The 22611-nt window shown below is 40.3% G+C and overlaps 1 protein-coding gene across 1 annotated transcript in view; it reads right to left on the bottom strand.

Annotated features, from left to right (window-relative positions):
• The window catches only part of CHEK2 (checkpoint kinase 2), a 531010-nt gene that overhangs the window by 423606 nt on the left and 84793 nt on the right, over positions 1–22611 (bottom strand). Inside the window, exons 7-8 of the mRNA XM_053702076.1 lie at positions 19655–19763; positions 19318–19371 (exon numbers count right to left, since the gene is read on the bottom strand). Coding sequence (XP_053558051.1) covers positions 19318–19371; positions 19655–19763 — 163 coding nt within the window. The remainder of the gene's footprint in view (positions 1–19317; positions 19372–19654; positions 19764–22611) is intronic.

Genomic DNA, 22611 nt, shown 5'->3' with positions numbered 1-22611 from the left:
TCTCTGCCATCCTCCTCTAGTGACGAAAGGCAAAGAATGACTGGAGGGATAGGGGAAGTGGGAGGGATATCTATAGCCTTTGGCTGGGGTGTCTTTGCCTCCTCCTGATGGCTAGGTGTTGATATTCCCAACAGTTATGAATTATGTTGTGGACTCTCCCTGCCCTGGGAAGGAAAGTAATGTATACTAAACTACAGGCAAAAGCGAGTTAAATTGTAGTGAAACTATTTCAGTTTTTTATTTGATGCAAACTGAGCCTTTATATCCCCCCAGGTGTTCTTCAGCTATCTTCACCCTCCCCTATGAAATTCTTTATCTCAGGCAGCTTCTTTACTTTCTATGGAAGGCAACTCTCATCTCTCTGGGACTTCCAGGTTCTGCCCTTTTCTTTTTAATATAGAATTGAGTGAGTCCAGCCCCTGTGAGGTCTGCACTATAATTTATCTCCAAACTAGAAAATAAAGTAATAAAGCTCTCTGGGAAAGTGAAGCTGCAAGTTTTTCAGTTTTATTTTAAATACAAGAAATACAAAGTGCAATGCAATTTGTATAAGATACACATACATATACAAAGTATGATACTAATTTGTAAAAGTTAGACAAACTGTGAAAGATTAATAAAAATGTGTAAAATTACAATCCTAAATAAACTGCTGTATACAAACTAAAATACAAAATAGAAAGTGCAAAGTTTAAATGTAATAAAACGTAATGTGAAGTGTTATAAAATACAAAGCAAAAGTGTACATGCAGCAGAACGTTTATGTTCTGCAGTGCTATAATGCACTGGGCTTGTCTCTCCTTCACATAGAGAAATGCAGGGAACGCCCCTTGGGGAAGTAAAGCAACATCTGCCTTTTAGGAATTTCACTAGAGATCTTGCAGTGCTAGAGGATCATTTTAGATCATGTCACCTGAGCGGAGAGCTTTAGATCATCAGGTCCTTGGTCACAATAATATCAAAGCTTAACATGGGAGGAAATTTCATTCTCACTTGTGTAGCTTCCAATTGTCCACCTATTAACAGAATCTGCGTGCAAGTTCTTTCAATTTCTGTAAAATAGTTTTTTTTACCTTGCAAAATCATTCTAACACCTCACATGCTCAAGTCAGTTGTAAAAGTGCAGCACCTAATAGTAATTTGGTGTTTTTATGGAATAGACACAAATGTATTTACCTAAATAAACAACCATTGTGCCTAGCAAAAATTTTTTAATGAGCAACCAATACTAAAATATAGCATCAAAAGTTTCAGATGAAAATAGCTTACCCCGCACCAGAGTAGCATTAGACTGATTCTGGATTAGCGAAGAGGTTTTAAAATGAATTTACACTACAGTTCCATTCCTTATAGACCTCCCCCTACTTGTTTTGGTTTGAGACATGGTTTGTATTACAAGAAAAGCTTTCTGAGAGGACAATGCAATTAAAGTGAGCAGCTCATATCTTGAATTTTATAAGCAACCACCAAATTAACAATTCAGGGATTTTTTTTTTCCAAGGCTAACCGCATTGTATCATCCAGAACATAAAATACAGTTTGTCATATTACTTACTTAAATTTTTAATCTGTCTTTAGTCTTCAATATGTTTTCCATTCTTGACACCAGTCCCAGCATTTGTTATACATTATGCTTTAATCCCATTTCTAGACAGATTTGTCTTTCTTTCTACTGACCACTATTGTTTGTTTTTTGAGGAACACAGTTACATTTGTTCTTTATTAACAGTGGCTGCAGTATCTGACCTGATAGGTTACAACTGTATGCTCCGTAAATTAAAAGGTCAGCATTAGTGCAATGGACAGCTGGATTAAGCCTCAAGTCATACAAATAAGTTTTTTTTATTTTTAATAATTAAAGACATCTTTAGCTTTCACTTTAAATACCAGATCTAAAAAGTAAATCATGTAGTGTAAATATTGACTAAGCACTATTAAAACAAAGATAAAATCTGAATATTGTTATGTGCAGCTGTTCTTTTCTGTATCCAAACTGCTGGTTAACATCAGGCTTCTGCCTATAGATAGGATAATATAGAAGACCAGGCCATCTATATTCAAAAGGCCCATACATGATGCATCATGGAGAGTGTTGAGGTTAAATACTAGGGTGATGTCGCAATAAAAGATAAAATCGTACAACATTTTTCTCCTTAAAGATGGGTCACTTCTCACAAAAGTAAAAAGCAGCTTCCAACTTACCCCAATTTCAGTGGTAAGTTAACAGAATAAACATCTCCAGGGAAGACAGCAGAGAGCCAACAACTGAATGGATGGACAGGGATGGAGTTTGACTGCACCTAAGATTACTGGACCTCAATCTGACAAATTCACTCATTGATAAGGCTGGGGAAAAAGGTCTTAAAATGCTCCACAGATACGACAGGCCATGACTGCAATGAGGACAGTGCTGCAGCTTCCCCAAAGCCTACTACATGTAATACAGCACATGCAGAAAAAAACATTCCTTGCAATAAGATCATAAGAGAGATTCAACTGATAAAATAATAAGGTACAATATGTAGTTAAGCTCCTAATACCTGGAGAACACCTCCGGATGGAGTGCCCACTCGCTGTGATGAAAAGTCTGTCTGCTCAGGAAGTCTGCTTCCCAGTTGTCCACACCTGGGATGTGGATGGTAGATAGAGAACAATTGGGAGCTTCCGCCCACTGAATAATCCGTGCCGCCTCCATCATGGCTAAGGAAATTCGAGTTCCTCCCTGGTGGATGATGTAGGCCACTGAGGTGATATTGTCCAACTGGAACCTTATAAACCGGGCTAAGGACAACTGAGGCCAAGCCATCAGAGCATTGTAAATCACTCTTAACTCCAAGATATTTATGGGGAAAACAGACTCCTCCCGAGTCCATAGTCCCTGCGCCTTTAACAAGTCCCAAACTGCTCCCCAGCACAGCAGGCTAGCGTCCGTGTTCACAATCACCCAGGAAGGTCTCCGGATCATGTGCCCCGAGACAGATGCTCTTCAGAAAGTAACCACGGGAGAGAGTCTCTTGTTGACTGATCTAGATCTATCCTCAGACAGATCCGAATGATCCCTGCTCCATTGTCTGAGCATGCACAACTGCAGAGCTCTCAAATGGAATCGAGCAAAGGGAATGATGTCCATGGAAGCGACCATCAGACCAATTACCTCCATACAGTGAGAGACACAAACTGAAAATGTTTGTCTAGAAATGCAAATATCAGGAACCTGTGATGATCCCTGTGGATGGGAGCATGAAGATACGCATCCTTCAAGTCTATGGTCGTCATGAACTGACCCTCTTGGACCAAGGGAAGAATGGAACACATGGTTTCCATTTTGAAGGACGGTACCACTAAGAAACTTGTTGAGACATTTTAGGTCTATAATAGGACGAAAGGTTCCCTCTTTTTTGGAAACAACAAAGAGATTTGAATAGAATCCTAGATCCTGTTCCCTTACAGGGACTGGAACTATCACTACCAGGGACGAAAGGTCCCGAACGCAATTCAAGAATGCCTCTCTTTTTATCTGGTCTGCAGATAATCTTGAGGTGTGGAACCTACCTCTGGGAGGAAAAGTCTTGAATTCTATTTTGTAACCCTGAGATACTATGTCCACAGCCCAGGGATCTGGGATATCTCGTATCCAAGCTTGATAGAACAGAGAAAAACTGCCCCCCACTTGATCCGATCCTGGATCGGGGGCAACCCCTTCATGCTGATTTAGAGTCAGCTGCGGGTTTCTAAGATTGCTTCCCCTTGTTCCAAGACTGATTGGGTTTCCAAGAAGACTTGGACTGTTCCTGTCTGGAAGAGGAAGACTTTCCTTTGAAGTTACGAAAGGAACGAAAATGATTCTGATGTCCTTTAGGTCTATTTTTCTTGTCTTGTGGTAGAAAAGAACCTTTTCCATCAGTAATGTCAGAAATTATTTCTGCTAGACCAGGTCCAAACAAGGTCTTAGCCTCAACAATGCAATATTAATTATACTCATTTAAAATGTAAAGGCAGCGTCATATGTGTACAACCAATAGAATTGTACTAAGTGTTTTAAAATTCCAGGGGTGTGCAGTATGGGTCATACAGCTTTGACTACGGCGAGCACCTGGGCACCGGCGTGTGTGCTTGTTGTGAGAACATGGATACTTTGTTGCCGTAACTTTTAAAAGAATACAAATAAAGATTTGGTTTTATAAGGAGCTCCCCGGGTGTGTTTTTCGTTTCTTTGGATGCTTCATGTACTTGACACTCGGGTAGAGCTCTGCACCGCAAGGCGTTACATAAAGATCCATCAAGGAAAAGAGCGAAGGGGCTCACAGAGCCGTTAAGATAGGAGGAAGCTGAGTACAGTGCTACCAAGGAGGGGAGGAGCGGTGGTAAGAACTACATTTAAAAGTTTTTCTATGTGTCACTGATGTGATTTAAAGAGTTCAATATTGTGTTCTATTCACACAGTGAAGGGCCCTCCCTGTGGACCGGAGCCGGTTCCAAGTGTATATAGTTACCGTATCTGACCTGATTGAAGTAAGTATATATATATATATATATATATATATATTTCAAAGAATAAACAATGGCGACAGCACAGTATTTAAAAGAATTCCTCTTCTTTATTGAAACAACATTAGGATAAAAACATAGCGACGTTTCGTCTCTTGGACCCTTACTCATGCTATAGATTAAGAAAAAAAAACCTCCCTAATATACCACCTATGTGCAAGGAGTGGCTTAATTAATTTCACTAATTTACCTGAGCACTATTCAACCAGTCAGGCTCCAAACAGACATTTTTTTCTTAAACATTTTTATCAAACATTTTTCTCAAAACACTTATATGTCTACTGTTTAATTTTAACATATTGTACTCATTCTTTATATTTACAATAAATATAGCTCATAAGTTACAGCTCAAAAACTACAGCACACAGGAACTTAAAAACAATTATAAAAACAAGTGCAGATCATCATCCTTATTTAACCCATTCGGATATAAGGTTTTCAGGTTTTGTATCCACCATACTTCTTTCTTTTTAAGCAACAACTCTCTGTTGCCTCCTCTCCTCTGTTTAGGGATGTGATCTATTACCTGAAACCTTAACTGGCTCACAGCATGCCCAGCTGTTATAAAATGTGATAAGACTGGTAATGACATATCCTTACACCTTATGGAAGATTTGTGTGCACTTATTCTATCCTTGATGGGGTTAATCGTCTCGCCCACATGGGCATTTCAAGATATAAACAACATAACTAGTGTCACAGGTAAATAGGCCATTAATTTCCCTCTTTTTTGAGTCATTGATTTGTGCAATATTTTTGCCCTTTATCATTGAGTTGCACTGAGCACAATGTAAACAGGGGTATGATCCCTTGTTTGCAGTTGTTAAATAGTTAACTGGATCTTTTCTATCACTACCAACGTCAGCTTTCACTACAAAATCTCTAATATTTTTAACCCTCTTGAATGAGTTAATGGGAGGTTGGTAAAATTCCCTAATGTTAGGATTCGTTCTTTCCAACAAATACCAGTGTTTTCTTATTATCTTAGAGACATTTTCACTGTATTGATTATATTCTGAAGAAAAGATAAGTTGGTTTTTTGTTTTTTCTTTCTGATATTTAGGTTTTTTAGTCCCTATTCTTACCTCTTTTACTGTCTGTTCACATTTCTCAATGACAGATAGGGGATAACCTCTATCAGAGAATTTTTTGGCCATTTGTTTCATTCTCTTCTCCTGCAACTGAGTCTTGTACATTTCTAGCTGTCCTGAGAAACTGGCTTTTGGGGATAGAGTTAAATACACGTTCAGAAAGCTTTTAAAGTGTAGAAGTGTGTTACGGTCTGTAGGTTTACAGTATAGATCAGTCACTAGGTTACCAGTTTGTTTGTATACCCATGTATCCAAGTAGCTGACTCTATCCTTTGAATAATGGAGAGTGAATCTTAGACAGCCTGTACTGCAATTCAGTTCCTCTACAAATGATTGTAGGGACTCCTCTGTGCCCCTCCATACGCCAAAAATATCATCTATAAAACGAAGCCACGCTTTACAGTTTGTCAGATAGCTGCCATTAGTATATACAAACTTTTTTTCATATTGGCTTACAAAGATGTTGGCGTATGAAGGGGCCACATTGGAGCCCATACCCGTTCCTTTCTTTTGCAGGTAGTATGTATCTTGAAATAAGAAATAGTTCAAATATAATATAATATTGACTTGAGCATCTCTTCTATGAAAAGACACTGTGGGTTAGTATAAATTTTAAAAGATTTCAATAACTCAAGTATATAACACCAAGATACATGCTCTATGTCCCAATACAGAGACTTTTAATAACATGGACATTGATAAAGAGACACTGGTAATTAATATCTCTAAATATCAACTTACTAAAGATGAAATAAATGTGTTAAATAAAGGGTTGTCATTTTGCCCCACAACATACAATAACGAGTTTACATTAGAAAAAGATCTATATAGATTCTTTAGGAATCTGAGATTAAAAGCTAACTTCAATACCCCACAGGATCATGTAACTAAAACAACACCAGAAAACCCACAGATTAATTCCATGAAGTTTGATACACACAGTTTGGGTTTAAAAAATAAATCCAACTTTGTACCAAATACTACCAATCCTGGTATAGAGACATACATTAAAGGGACACTGTTTCTTTCATGATTCTGATAGAGTATGACATTTTAAGCAACTTTCTAATTTAATCCTATTATCAATTTTTCTTCGTTTTCTTGCTATCTTTATTTGAAAAAGAAGGAATCTAAGCTTTTTTGGGGGTTCAGAACTCTGGACAGCACTTTTTTATTGGTGGATGAATTTATCCACCAATCAGCAAGGACAACCCAGGTTGTTCACCAAAAATGGTCCGGCATCTAAACTTACTTTCTTGCATTTAAAATAAAGATACCAAGAGAATGAAGAAAATTTGATAATAGGAGTAAATTAGAAAGTTGCTTAAAATGTCATAATCTATCAGAATCATGAAAGAAAAAAATTGGGTACAGTGTCCCTTTAAGTTAGTGCAGGCAGATATTAAAAAAAATGTATGCAGATAAAAAAACCTAAGATTAACAACAACATTACTCCATCAGAACGTAAAGCCCTTAAAAACTTATCAAACAACACTGCTATTAACATTAAAAATGCAGATAAGGGCGGAGCAGTTGTTGTCTTAGATAGACAATACTACATACAGGAGATACTAACGCAATTATCTGATGGTGGCATTTATTTAATTTTGGATCATGATCCACTGCCTGAAATTCAAAAAGAAATCTCTTTAACTGTTAACAATGCATTGGTGAAAGAGGTTATCACTAAAGATCTAGCAACATTTCTAATAAAAAAATATCCAATCACACCGGGGGTTTTATACAACGCCTAAAATTCATAAAAATCTTAAGGAGCCCCCCCCCCCCTGGGAGGCCAATTGTGGCAAGCACAGAGTCTGTGTTCTCAAATGTTGCTATCTTTCTTGATAGAATTTTGAATCCTATTGCCAAGACTCAGAAGTCATTTCTTAAAGACACAGGAGATTTCCTGGAAAAAATTAAGGATATCAGAATAGAAGATACTGACATATTGTTCTCCCTTGACATTGTTAGCCTATATACAGCTATCCCCCATGGGGCAGGAGTACAGGCAGTACTTGAGTTATTGAAATCTTTTGAAATTTATACTAACCCACAGTGTCTTTTCATAGAAGAGATGCTCAATATTATATTATATTTGAACTATTTCCTATTTCAAGATACATACTACCTGCAAAAGAAAGGAACGGCTATGGGCTCCAATGTGGCCCCTTCATACGCCAACATCTTTGTAAGCCAATATGAAAAAAAGTTTGTATATACTAATGGCAGCTATCTGACAAACTGTAAAGCGTGGCTTCGTTTTATAGATGATATTTTTGGCGTATGGAGGGGCACAGAGGAGTCCCTACAATCATTTGTAGAGGAACTGAATTGCAGTACAGGCTGTATAATATTCACCCTCAATTATTCAAAGGATAGAGTCAGCTACTTGGATACATGGGTATACAAACAAACTGGTAACCTAGTGACTGATCTATACTGTAAACCTACAGACCGTAACACACTACTACACTATAAAAGCTTTCATCCTGAACGTGTATTTAACTCTATCCCCAAAAGCCAGTTTCTCAGGACAGCTAGAAATGTACAAGACTCAGAGTTGCAGGAGAAGAGAATGAAACAAAATGCCAAAACATTCTCTGATAGAGGTTATCCCCTATCTGTCATTGAGAAATGTGAACAGACAGTAAAAGAGGTAAGAATAGGGACTAAAAAACCTAAATATCAGAAAGAAAAAACAAAAAAACAACTTATCTTTTCTTCAGAATATAATCAATACAGTGAAAATGTCTCTAAGATAATAAGAAAACACTGGTATTTGTTGGAAAGAACGAATCCTAACATTAGGGAATTTTACCAACCTTCCATTAACTCATACAAGAGGGTTAAAAATATTAGAGATTTTGTAGTGAAAGCCGACGTTGGTAGTGATAGAAAAGATCCAGTTAACTATTTAACAACTGCAAACAAGGGATCATACCCCTGTTTACATTGTGCTCAGTTCAACTCAATGATAAAGGGCAAAAATATTGCACAAATCAATGACACAAAAAAGAGGGAAATTAATGGCCTATTTACCTGTGACACTAGTTATGTTGTTTATACCTTGAAATGCCCATGTGGGCGGGGCTCTGTGGGCGAGACGATTAACCCCATCAAGAATAAGAGCACACAAATCTTCCATAAGGTGTAAGGATATGTCATTACCAGTCTCATCACATTTTATAACAGCTGGGCATGCTGTGAGCCAGTTAAGGTTTCAGGTAATAGATCACATCCCTAAACAGAGGAGAGGAGGCAACAGAGTTGTTGATTAAAAAGAAAAAAGTATGGTGGATACAAAACCTGAAAACCTTATATCCGAATGGGTTAAATAAGGATTATGATCTGCACTTGTTTTTATAATTGTTTTTTAAGTTCCTGTGTGCTGTAGTTTTTGAGTTGTAACTTTTGAGCTATATTTATTGTAAATATAAAGAATGAGTACAATATGTTAAAATTAAACAGTAGACATATAAGTGTTTTGAGAAAAATGTTTGAGAAAAATGTTTAAGAAAAAAAAATGTCTGTTTGGAACCTGACCGGTTGGGGGTACCAACATGAATAGTGCTCAGGTAAATTAGTGAAATTAATTAAGCCACTCCTTGCACACAGGTGGTATATTAGGGAGGTGCTTTTTCTTAATCTATAGCATGAGTAAGGGTCCAAGAGACTCGAAACGTCGCTATGTTTTTATCCTAATGTTGTTTCAATAAAGAAGAGGTATTCTTTTAAATACTGTGCTGTCGCCATCGTTTATTCTTTGAATTATATATGGGAGGATGGCAGGCCTCCATGGCGAACGTGCACTTGAATGGTAAATCTGTGAAAATTTATACCCACTGAGAGGTTCAAGAAAAAAGTGCTGGACTGTTTGCTGTACTTGTTATATATATATATATATATATATATATGTGTGTGTGTGTGTGTATGTTGCAAATTGTTATTTTGCTCTAATTAGTTCCTCCTGATATATTTCAATGGCAGCTAGTTTCTGAATATTCCACTATCATCAAATGGAATGTGAAGGAAAAAGATATGGAGTTGAGTTTCAGAGTTCAGCGCACATAGAATGGAGAAAAACAAAACAAAACCAAATTATGGTGCAGTATGTCAGTACTAGGCAATCAAAAACTAAAAGTGAGATTTAAATGTGCTCACCTTGTTTAACCTCAAACATGTGAGGTATGTTGGAAGCGTGGAGGGGATGTAATCCCTATCTGTGGTAAAGATGTTTCCAGCTGTTATGCAGAATCTTTTGGCAGGTGGAAATCTTGATATCCCTGGAGTAGAAATGTGTTGGTATTTCAGACAAACTTCTCCTCTCTGGAGTATGGTATAAACTTTATGTATGCAAACCGATTAGTGCTCAGTTTACATACTATGAGTTTACATACTGTTAGGTAAGGTCGGGCAGACTTGCTGGGCCTATGGCTCTTATCTGCCGTCAATATCTATGTTTCTATGTTTCTATGAGATCAATTGTGGATATTATTTGCAGCACTCATGAGATGTGTATAAATGATGCTTGCAAGGACACAAAGTGGAATTAAAATAAAAACACTTTTATTTTCCAATGTCCAATAAAAAATGATAAACAGAAATCCTCTTTAATAATAGTCCAGATCAGGGACAGAAGAGGTGAGCAGATGAAATATAGTATATTTCTTTAAATCCGGTAGTGAGTTTCTTATCAGGGCTGATGCAAAAACAGCTGGCTGATAAAAGCTGGTGATATGGTGGTATAGGATGCTGTAAGTACAGCTGAAAGCAGATTACTTGTGGTGGTTTTGAGCTCTGAAAAGCTCACAGTGTTCAGGTAGATAAGTTTGCTGTAAGTACAGCTGAAAGTAGATTCCTTGTGGTGGTTTTGAGCTCTGAAAAGCTCACAGTGTTCAGGTAGATAAGTTGGTGTTTATGGTAGAAAACCGTAATAAATAGTTACATGAACTGCTGTAAATACAGCTGGATGATGATTCCTTGTGGTTTTTTGAGCTCTAGATGGCTCACAATATCCGGATGGATGTGGATTCTTAAGCCTGTCAGTGACAGGGTCCGTTGCTGAAGTGTTTGAAGCTCGGTCTCGCCGGACAGGAAGTGGCGTCAGATGTGGGCGTGCCCTTACGCGTTTCGTGAATTACATTCAATTCATCAGAGGGTCTATATATATATTGTGGATCCATTATATCAACAAGCGTTAAAGCAATGTGATATATGATATATAAATAGGCACTCAAATGCTTATAAAGCCTGAAGCTGGGGGTAGAATTACTTGACAAACCTTGTAAGGAAGCACCAAAAGCATGGACTTAGAGGAAACATCCGCTGACCAAGATTTCAGTCACAACGACCTGCGAGCTAGCACAACGAAGCCAGATATCTTGGCTCCCATTTTAATAACTTGCATGGTAGCATCAGAAATAAAGAAATTGGCTAACTTGAGAGCCTTAATCCTATCCAGAATCTCCTCTAAGGGAGTTTCTACTTGAAGTAAATCAGACAAGGCGTTGTACCAAAAAGATGCCGCACTAGACACCATGGCAATACAAACTGCAGGTTGCCATTGAAGACCTTGATGTGAATACATCTACAAATAAGCCTCCAGCTTTTTGTTCATTGGGTCCTTAAAAGAGCAGCTGTCCTCTATAGGGATAGTAGTTCTCTTAGCCAGAGTAGAAATAGCCCCTTCTACTTTAGGCACCGTGCGCCATGAATCTTTAATGGAGTCAGCAACAGGAAACATCTTTTTAAAAACAGGAGACAGGGAAAAAGGAATCCCTGGCTTCTCCCATTCCTGTGCAATAATCTCCGTAGCACCGTCTGAAACAGGAAACACTTCCACAGTGGAAGGAACATTGAAGTATTAAGTTTACTGGATTTCTTAGGGTTGACAACAGGCTATCGGATTTGTCCAAAGTAGCCAAAACCTCCTTTAACAATACACGTAGGTGTTTAAGCTTAAATCTGAAGGATACTACTTCAGCATCAGATGAAGGAATTATACTGTCTGAATCTGAGATTTCACCCTCAGAGGCTAATTATGAGGGAGGGCAACCTGAGTAGCAGCGGTTGGAACAGAAACCTTACTATCTGAATCCCTAATTTTCCTCTTGCGCTTTCCCTTTAGCATAGGAAAAGCAGATAATGCCACAGATGATACCTGAGCAGCAATATCTGCAGGCAAATAAACTCCTCCAGGAGGCTGAGAGGAACCGCAGGGCACTGCATGTAATGCTAAAAAGGCTTGGGACATTTGAAGAGAAAACTGTGGCATTGCCTGAACAGCATCATCCTGAGAAAAGTTTGGCTCAGAGGGCAACAATTTATCTTTATATTTTAGCGTTCTACCTAAACATGAGTCACAAAAACATAATTTATGCTTACCTGATAAATTTATTTCTCTTGTAGTGTATCCAGTCCACGGATCATCCATTACTTGTGGGATATTCTCCTTCCCAACAGGAAGTTGCAAGAGGATCACCCACAGCAGAGCTGCTATATAGCTCCTCCCCTCACTGCCATATCCAGTCATTCGACCGAAACAAGATGAGAAAGGAGAAACCATAGGGTGCAGTGGTGACTGTAGTTTAATTAAAATTTAGACCTGCCTTAAAAGGACAGGGCGGGCCGTGGACTGGATACACTACAAGAGAAATACATTTATCAGGTAAGCATAAATTATGTTTTCTCTTGTTAAGGGTATCCAGTCCACGGATCATCCATTACTTGTGGGATACCAAAACCAAAGCTAAAGTACACGGATGATGGGAGGGACAAGGCAGGAACTTAAACGGGAGGAACCACTGCCTGTAGAACCTTTCTCCCAAAAACAGCCTCCGAAGAAGCAAAAGTGTCAAATTTGTAAAATTTTGAAAAGGTGTGAAGCGAAGACCAAGTCGCAGCCTTGCAAATCTGTTCAACAGAGGCCTCATTTTTAAAGGCCCAGGTGGAAGCCACAGCTCTAGTAGAATGAGCTGTAATCCTTTCAGGGGGCTGCTGTCAAGCAGTCTCATAGGCTAAGCGTATTATGCTCGGAAGCCAAAAGGAGAGAGAGGTTGCCAAAGCTTTTTGACCTCTCCTCTGTCCAGAGTAAACGACAAACAGGGCAGATGTTTGACGAAAATCTTTAGTAGCCTGTAAGTAAAACTTCAAGGCACGGACTACGTCCAGATTATGCAAAAGACGTTCCTTCTTTGAAGAAGGATTAGGACACAATGATGGAAAAACAATCTCTTGATTGATATTCCTGTCAGAAACAACCTTAGGTAAAAACCCAGGTTTGGTACGCAGAACTACCTTGTCTGAATGAAAAATCAGATAAGGAGAATCACAATGTAAGGCAGATAACTCAGAGACTCTTCGAGCTGAGGAAATAGCCATCAAAAACAGAACTTTCCAAGATAAAAGTGTAATATCAATGGAATGAAGGGGTTCAAACGGAACTCCCTGAAGAACTTTAAGAACCAAGTTTAAGCTCCACGGGGGAGCAACAGTTTTAAACACAGGCTTAATCCTAACCAAAGCCTGACAAAATGCCTGGACGTCTGGAACTTCTGCCAGACGCTTGTGCAAAAGAATAGACAGAGCAGAGATCTGTCCTTTTAAAGAACTAGCTGATAAGCCTTTGTCCAAACCCTCTTGGAGAAAGGACAATATCCTAGGAATCCTAACCTTACTCCATGAGTAACTCTTGGATTCACACCAATAAAGATATTTACGCCATATCTTATGGTAGATATTCCTGGTGACAGACTTCCGAGCCTGTATTTAGGTATCAATGACTGACTCTGAGAAGCCACGCCTTGATAGAATCAAGCGTTTAATCTCCATGCAGTCAGTCTCAGAGAAATTAGATTTGGATGATTGAAAGGACCTTGTATTAGAAGGTCCTGCCTCAGAGGCAGAGTCCATAGTGGAAGAGATGACATGTCCACTAGGTCTGCATACCAGGTCCTGCGTGGCCACGCAGGCGCTATCAGAATCACAGATGCTCTCTCCTGTTTGATTTTGGCAATCAGTCGAGGGAGCAGAGGAAACGGTGGAAACACATAGGCCAGGTTGAAGAACCAAGGAGCTGCTAGAGCATCTATCAGCGTTGCTCCCGGGTCCCTGGACCTGGATCCATAACAAGGAAGCTTGGTGTTCTGGCGAGACGCCATGAGATCCAGTTCTGGTTTGCCCCAACGATGGACCAGTTGAGAAAACACCTCCGGATGGAGTTCCCACTCCCCCGGATGAAAAGTCTGACGACTTAGAAAATCCGCCTCCCAGTTCTCTACGCCTGGGATGTGGATAGCTGACAGATGGCAAGAGTGAGACTCTGCCCAGCGAATTATCTTTGATACTTCTAACATCGCTAGGGAACTCCTGGTTCCCCCTTGATGGTTGATGTAAGCCACAGTCGTGATGTTGTCCGACTGAAATCTGATGAACCTCAGTGTTGCTAACTGAGGCCAAGCTAGAAGAGCATTGAATATTTCTCTTAACTCCAGAATATTTATTGGGAGTTTCTCCTCCTGATTCCACGATCCCTGAGCCTTCAGGGAGTTCCAGACTGCGCCCCAACCTAGAAGGCTGGCATCTGTTGTTACAATCGTCCAATCTGGACTGCGAAAGGTCATACCCTTGGACAGATGGACCCGAGAAAGCCACCAGAGAAGAGAATCTCTGGTCTCTTGATCCAGATTTAGTAGAGGGGACAAATCTGAGTAATCCCCATTCCACTGACTTAGCATGCATAATTGCAGCGGTCTGAGATGCAAGCGCGCAAATGGCACTATGTCCATTGCCGCTACCATTAAGCCGATTACTTCCATGCACTGAGCCACTGACGGGCGTGGAATGGAATGAAGGACACGGCAAGCATTTAGAAGTTTTGATAACCTGGACTCCATCAGGTAAATTTTCATCTCTACAGAATCTATAAGACTCCCTAGGAAGGAGACTCTTGTGAGTGGTGATAGAGAACTCTTTTCCACGTTCACTTTCCACCCATGCGACCTCAGAAATGCCAGAACTATCTCTGTATGAGACTTGGCAATTTGAAAGCTTGACGCCTGTATCAGGATGTCGTCTAGATACAGAGCCACCGCTATGCCTCGCGGTCTTAGAACCGCCAGAAGTGAGCCCAGAACCTTTTTAAAAATTCTCGGGGCAGTGGCCAACCCGAAGGGAAGAGCTTCAAATTGGTAATGCCTGTCTAGAAAGGCAAACCTTAGGAACCGATGATGATCTTTGTGAATCGGTATGTGAAGGTAGGCATCCTTTAAGTCCACTGTGGTCATGTACTGACCCTCTTGGATCATGGGTAGGATGGTCCGAATAGTTTCCATTTTGAATGATGGAACTCTGAGGAATTTGTTTAAGATCTTTAGATCCAAGATTGGTCTGAAGGTTCCCTCTTTCTTGGGAACCACAAACAGATTTGAATAAAATCCCTGTCCTTGTTCCGTCCGCGGAACTGGATGGATCACTCCCATTACTAGGAGGTCTTGCACACAGCTTAGGAATGCCTCTTTCTTTATCTGGTTTGCTGATAACCTTGAAAGATGAAATCTCCCTTGTGGAGGAGAAGCTTTGAAGTCCAGAAGATATCCCTGAGATATGATCTCCAACGCCCAGGGATCCTGAACATCTCTTGCCCACGCCTGGGCGAAGAGAGAAAGTCTGCCCCCCACGAGATCCGTTTCCGGATAGGGGGCCGTTCCTTCATGCTGTCTTGGGGGCAGCAGCAGGCTTCCTGGCCTGCTTGCCCTTGTTCCAGGACTGGTTAGGTTTCCAGGCCTGTCTGGAATGAGCAACAGTTCCCTCTTGTTTTGAAGCGGAGGAAGTTGATACTGCTCCTGCCTTGAAATTTCGAAAGGCACGAAAATTAGAATGTTTGGCCTTTGATTTGGCCCTGTCCTGAGGAAGGGTATGACCCTTGCCTCCAGTAATGTCAGCAATAATTTCCTTCAAGCCAGGCCCGAATAAGGTCTGTCTCTTGAAAGGAATGTTGAGTAATTTAGACTTTGAAGTCACGTCAGCTGACCAGGATTTAAGCCATAGCGCCCTACGCGCCTGGATGGCGAATCCGGAATTCTTAGCCGTTAGTTTAGTCAAATGAACAATGGCATCAGAAACAAATGAGTTAGCTAGCTTAAGCGTTCTAAGCTTGTCAATAATTTCATTCAATGGAGCTGTCTGGATGGCCTCTTCCAGGGCCTCAAACCAGAATGCCGCCGCAGCAGTGACAGGCGCAATGCATGCAAGGGGCTGTAAAATAAAACCTTGTTGAATAAACATTTTCTTAAGGTAACCCTCCAATTTTTTATCCATTGGATCTGAAAAAGCACAACTGTCCTCAACCGGGATAGTGGTATGCTTTTCTAAAGTAGAAACTGCTCCCTCCACCTTAGGGACCGTCTGCCATAAGTCCCGTGTAGTGGCGTCTATTGGAAACATTTTTCTAAATATAGGAGGTGGGGAAAAGGGCACACCGGGTCTATCCCACTCCTTGCTAATAATTTCTGTAAGCCTTTTAGGTATAGGAAAAACGTCAGTACACACAAGCACCGCATAGTATCTATCCAGTCTACACAATTTCTCTGGAATTGCAACTGTGTTACAGTCATTCAGAGCAGCTAATACCTCCCCAAGCAATACACGGAGGTTCTCAAGCTTAAATTTAAAATTAGAAATCTCTGAATCAGGTTTCCCCGAGTCAGAGATGTCACCCACAGACTGAAGCTCTCCGTCCTCATGTTCTGCATACTGTGACGTAGTATCAGACATGGCTCTAACAGCATTTGCGCGCTCTGTATCTCTCCTAACCCCAGAGCTATCGCGCTTGCCTCTTAATTCAGGCAATCTAGATAATACCTCTGACAGGGTATTATTCATGATTGCAGCCATGTCCTGCAAGGTAATCGCTATGGGCGTCCCTGATGTAATTGGCGCCATATTAGCGTGCGTCCCCTGAGCGGGAGGCGAAGGGTCTGGCACGTGGGGAGAGTTAGTCGGCATAACTTCCCCCTCGACAGAACCCTCTGTTGATAATTCTTTTGTAGACAAAGACTGATCTTTACTGTTTAAGGTGAAATCAATACATTTAGTACACATTCTCCTATGGGGCTCCACCATGGCTTTCAAACATAATGAACAAGTAGGTTCCTCTGTGTCAGACATGTTTAAACAGACTAGCAATGAGACTAGCAAGCTTGGAAAACACTTTAAAACAAGTTTACAAGCAATATAAAAAACGTTACTGCGCCTTTAAGAAACACAAATTTTCCCAAATTTTGAAATAACAGTGAAAAAATGCAGTTACACTAACGAAATTTTTACAGTGTATGTAATAAGTTAGCAGAGCATTGCACCCACTTGCAAATTGATGATTAACCCCTTAATACCAAAAACGGAATAACAAATGACAAAAACGTTTTTTAAACAGTCACAACAACTGCCACAGCTCTACTGTGGCTTTTTACCTCCCTCAATACGACTTTTGAAGCCTTTTGAGCCCTTCAGAGAAGTCATGGATCATGCAGGAAGAAGCTGGATGTCTGTGTATGTAATTTTTGCTGTGCAAAAAAACGCTAAAATAGGCCCCTCCCACTCATATTACAACAGTGGGAAGCCTCAGGGAACTGTTTCTAGGCAAAATTCAAGCCAGCCATGTGGAAAAAACTAGGCCCCAATAAGTTTCATCACCAAACATATGTAAAAAACGATTAAACATGCCAGCAAACGTTTTAAAATACACTTTTATAAGAGTATGTATCTCTATTAATAAGCCTGATACCAGTCGCTATCACTGCATTTAAGGCTTTACTCACATTACTTCGGTATCAGCAGCATTTTCTAGCAAATTCCATCCCTAGAAAAATATTTTAACTGCACATACCTTATTGCAGGAAAACCTGCATGCTATTCCCCTTCTGAAGTTACCTCACTCCTCAGAATATGTGAGAACAGCAAAGGATCTTAGTTACTTCTGCTAAGATCATAGAAAACGCAGGCAGATTCTTCTTCTAAATACTGCCTGAGATAAACAGTACACTCCGGTACCATTTAAAAATAACAAACTTTTGATTGAAGAAATAAACTAAGTATAAAACACCACAGTCCTCTTACGACCTCCATCTTAGTTGAGAGTTGCAAGAGAATGACTGGGTATGGCAGTGAGGGGAGGAGCTATATAGCAGCTCTGCTGTGGGTGATCCTCTTGCAACTTCCTGTTGGGAAGGAGAATATCCCACAAGTAATGGATGATCCGTGGACTGGATACACTTAACAAGAGAAATTGCATGGGCAACACAATTTGGGCTTCTAGACATAATACACATTTGTTGAAAGGAGTATCTCCAGATTCTATGTTCAAAGCTTGAGCCAAAAACTCCCACACAGAGAAAAATATTTTGGTCAAAAAAGTACTGTTACTTGAATGGACTTATGAGGTAGTGCAATACAAGTTATACCCTAAACTAGTACAGGCAACTCTACACCTCACGTTTACTGAGGAATCTTACCATATTTTAAAAGAATAGCCGAGAGATGAGACCCCAAATCAGAATAGATACCGGAGACAAGCTTGCCGCACCAAATCGACACAGGGGAGAAATGGCGCCGCTTCTCTCTGCTTCGAGTAGGTGAGTCACATGACCAGCAGACCCGGCATTGAACAGGAACTGTGCAGCAAGTCTAAAGCGCGCATTCCAAGCCGAGTAAAAAATACAGAAAACAAACGGGTGCCACAGAAGCTCCCTTGTCAGCCCAACTGCTCTAAAACAGCAGAGCAACAGATAGCCGAATTGAGAGCACACAGAAGTAAAGTCTGTTACTGGATGGGCTACATGAAGTAAAAAGCCCAATAATATACAGTGTGTCCTAAATTCAACACACACCCTGAATACATTGTGAGCCCTGCCTACACATGCAATCGTGCCTGCACCTGCCTTAAAAAAATTCTGAACATCAAGGATTTACAAGTCCCAATTAAAACTGCAGAGTTAACTATAATAGGAGTGTCCTGTCCCCCTCTATATAGCTAACTGTCATCAAAAGTGCAGTCTTTATACCTAGAAGACAAAAGCTCTTACCTGCAGTCTAGCCGTCCGGTAGGAGGACAGCTTACAAGGCGTGAAAGGGCACATATTCCTTACAGAGAAATGTAGAAAAAAGAAAGAACATAGTAAACCTACTCTGGCTTTCTATACTAGGGCAGAAATATGTTAGGAAAATGCAGCAAGGCCCACCTTACAAGTTCCTAACTGCTTTAAAGCCACCACTACTCTACTGCAGAGATTGACGTGGACCACAGCTATACCCAAAAAACTTGCTTGTAGCGAGAAAAACTCCATTTTCTTCAGACACCAAAACCTCACTTCCTCTATTGACAGAGGCAAAGAGAATGACTGGGGATTATGGGTAGGGGAGTGACACTTAACAGCTTTGCTGTGGTGCTCTTTGCCTCCTTCTGCTGGCCAGGAGTGATATATCCACTAGTAATTGGTGACGTTGTGGACACTCCATATCTTAGGAAAGAAAATATTCTCATACCATACACATATTTTTCATATCTGCATAACTAATGGGTTTAAGCTTTGGTGTATTTTTCTTTATCATTCATAATGTTTACATACAAGCCTAATTTACAAGCAAGCAAAAAAATAATAATAACCCAATCATCACTTACATGATTTAGTCTTTTTAAGATTTCAATTTCTGTATCAACAGAAATTGGTTGTTCCTGCAAAAGAAAAATATATATTTTAAATATTTTACTTACAAATCCAGTATATGGAGAATTATGCAAATGGTTGACTTTCTTTTAACAGTTTAAATAACCTTGTAACATAACAACTAAAAACACCTAATACAATGAATCTTTTTAACATTTAAGCAAAATGCAAAAGGTTTGGTGAATATCATAACTTGCGCAGTAAAACACACACAAATTACAAATAAAGCAAAAGTTAATTAGGGAACTTCATGGCAAATGAAATTTTGAAATTCCCCATCATGCCACTTACATTTGTAACTGGCGGGCTCATTCTGAATTTCTTTTTGCTTATAATTTTCACAGCCACTTTCTTGCATGTTGATTTTTCAAAAGCTAATTTTACTTCTCCACATGCGCCACTAATATAAAACAATAAACAAATAGTTAAGTTTATAAAAAATTATGTTCAACCATCAAGAGAATGCAGTCACACTATCACAAAGAGGAAGTAAAAAAAAATACACCAATGTTAAGTACATTATGAAATATATAGAGCAACCAAAAGCTACGGTAAACTTCAATTATAATTTTCACAGTTCAGCATTTGAACACTTTATTGCCTGTATTATATATGTCCCTAATTGTCCCATGCAAAACAAGTTATATAAGGATAAACCTAGGTTTCAACATGGAAGTGCTCCTTAATTTACAGAAACTCAGTGGAATTGGAAAGCCTACAATTTTGCTGTAGCAGTATCCAAAAAATGGAGATCGGGCTGTGTGGGAAAACAAATTAGATAACATAAATTATGCTTACCTGATAATTTCCTTTCCATCTGTATGAGGAGAGTCCACGGATTCATTCCTTACGTGTGGGAATACAGAACCTCCCCACCAGGAGGAGGCAGAGACACCCCAGCCAAAGGCTTAAAATACCTTCCCCACTCCCCTCATGCCCCAGTCATTCTGCCGAGGGAACAAGGAACAGTAGGAAAATTATCAGGGTATAAATGGTGCCAGAAGAACTAAAAATTTTGGTCCGCCCAACCGAGAAAACGCGCTGGAGCCGTGGACTCTCCTCATACAAATGGAAAGGAAATTATCAGGTAAGCATAATTTATGTTTTCCATCTTAATATGAGGAGAGTCCACGGCTTCATTCCAAGCATATACCCAAGCTCTAGAAGACACTGAATGAAAACGGGAGGGCAAAAAAAGAGGCGGACCCTATTTTGAGGGCACCACAGCCTGCAAAATCTTCTCCCAAAAGCTGCTTCCAATGGAGCAAAAAACATCAAATTTGTAAAACTTTGAAAAAGTATGAAAGGAGGACCAGATAGAAGCCCTACAATTAAATCCATAGAGGCCTCATTGTCAAAAGACCCAAGAGGAAACCACAGCTCTAGTTGAATGAGCCTTCATCCTCTGAGGAGGCTTGTCTTCCGCCTACTCATAAGCTAAGCGAGTAATGCTCCTCAACCAGAAAAACAAAGAAGCGGACAAGACATTCTGCCCCTCACACTTCCCAGAATAGACATAAATAAGGAAAAAATCTGACAAAACACCCTTGTAACCTGTAGATAGAATTTCAAGTCCTGAACCGCATCCCAGTTATGAAATAACCGTTTCTTTGAAGAGAAGGAGTAGAACACAAGGAAGGAACCATAAACTCCTGATTGATGTTGCAACCTGAAACAACCATAGGAGAAAACCTAATCAAGCAATAATCAGTAGAAAAACAACCCTCCAAGACAGAAAATCTTAATGTCAATACCATGCATAAGCCCAACCGGAGCCTTCTGCAAAACTTAGAACAAGATGTAAACTCCCAAAAAGAGCACTAGATCTAAATACAGGCCTGATCTAGTCAAAGCCTGAAACAAAGACTGGACATTTATAAGCTCTGTGAGCCTCTTGAGCAGTAAAACCGATAGGGCCGAAATCTGTCCCCCAAGGGAGCCACAGAAAAGGCCCTTCACCAGGGCATCCTGGAGAAAGGAAGGATCCTGCAAACCTTAGCCTTACGTCAGGGGAATCCCCGCTCTTCATACAAGAAAAAGAAGGTCATGCATTACGAAGAATACACAGCCACAGCTGGATTTGAACTCCCAACTTTCAGCTTCCAACAGCAAAGTACACCCATAAGCCATCGTAGGACACCATTACCAGAAAAAGTAGGTCCTGCACCCCCTTTTGATAGATGCAACGATACACCGGCTTATGAGCTAAAACAAGAGTACCAACATCCTTCAGAAAAACCTTTCATGGCTAGGTCTAAGCATTCAATTCCATGCAGACAGCCTCAGAGAATTCCAGATTGTGATAAACACAAGAACACTGCCCCAACAAGTCCCTATAACAAGGTCCATGGAGGCAAAGCCCCTAAACTGCAATATAACTCGTAGATATAACACCTGCTCCTGCTAGGGTCGAACCATCCACAACAAAGCGGGACATGGCTGAAAGAAAAAAAGGTTAAAAAGAAACCTACAAAGGATGCTAGATGTCTAGCATACTCTGGATGAAAAGGCCGGAGCCTTGAACTCTTGATCGTCCTCCCCATCAGATACCAGCGTTCGAACAGGAAACGATGGTAGGAGACATCTGATCCTAAGAAGTAAGCTCCTAGAGAGGGTCGCTGGCGATGAGCCAAAGTTGGCCTCTGCTCACCATCAAACACGAGACCCTTCCGTCTAGCAGGAGGAACTATCTCCAAAAGAAGATATCCCCACTAAGAGTTTCTATCTGGTATTACCCCAGAAGACCAAATCCTCCAAGCATAAAGCTCGCTAAGGAACCAAAGAAATAATTGGAAGAAAACTCCCAACCAATGGACCTCCCTAAGACACTCTCTCCCCACGGACAAGGAAGCGACAAAGTCAAAATCGCCCCAGAAGAGCTTAAGAGAAAAAAATTCTCAGAATAGGGAGATCTGAACGGAACACTGGGATTGATTTCCCCAACCGGTATACCATGTAAGTCTGTTAAGACAGATACACCAACTCCATGCTGAAGTCTCGACCTCGGCTGAGATATCACTCTCCACCCCCGCGTCAATGAGGACCAGATGGGGGAGTGGGGGGCAAAACCCGAAGGGTAAATTTCTCAAGAACTCAGGAAAAATTCCTGTCCATAAGACAAAAACAGCACCCAAGATTCACCCTGGTGTCTACACCAGCAAACTCCGGTCTAGATCCAACTCTCAGGATCGAAAAGACACGAGAAAACCCCAAACGGTCTATTAGCAGGCTAAGGTAATAAACCCATA

The sequence above is a fragment of the Bombina bombina genome, chromosome 2 (genome assembly GCF_027579735.1).
Source record: "Bombina bombina isolate aBomBom1 chromosome 2, aBomBom1.pri, whole genome shotgun sequence".
Lineage (NCBI taxonomy): Eukaryota > Metazoa > Chordata > Amphibia > Anura > Bombinatoridae > Bombina > Bombina bombina.
The sequence above is the reverse complement of the archived record's forward strand: the minus strand, read 5'-3'. Positions and strand labels throughout refer to the sequence as shown.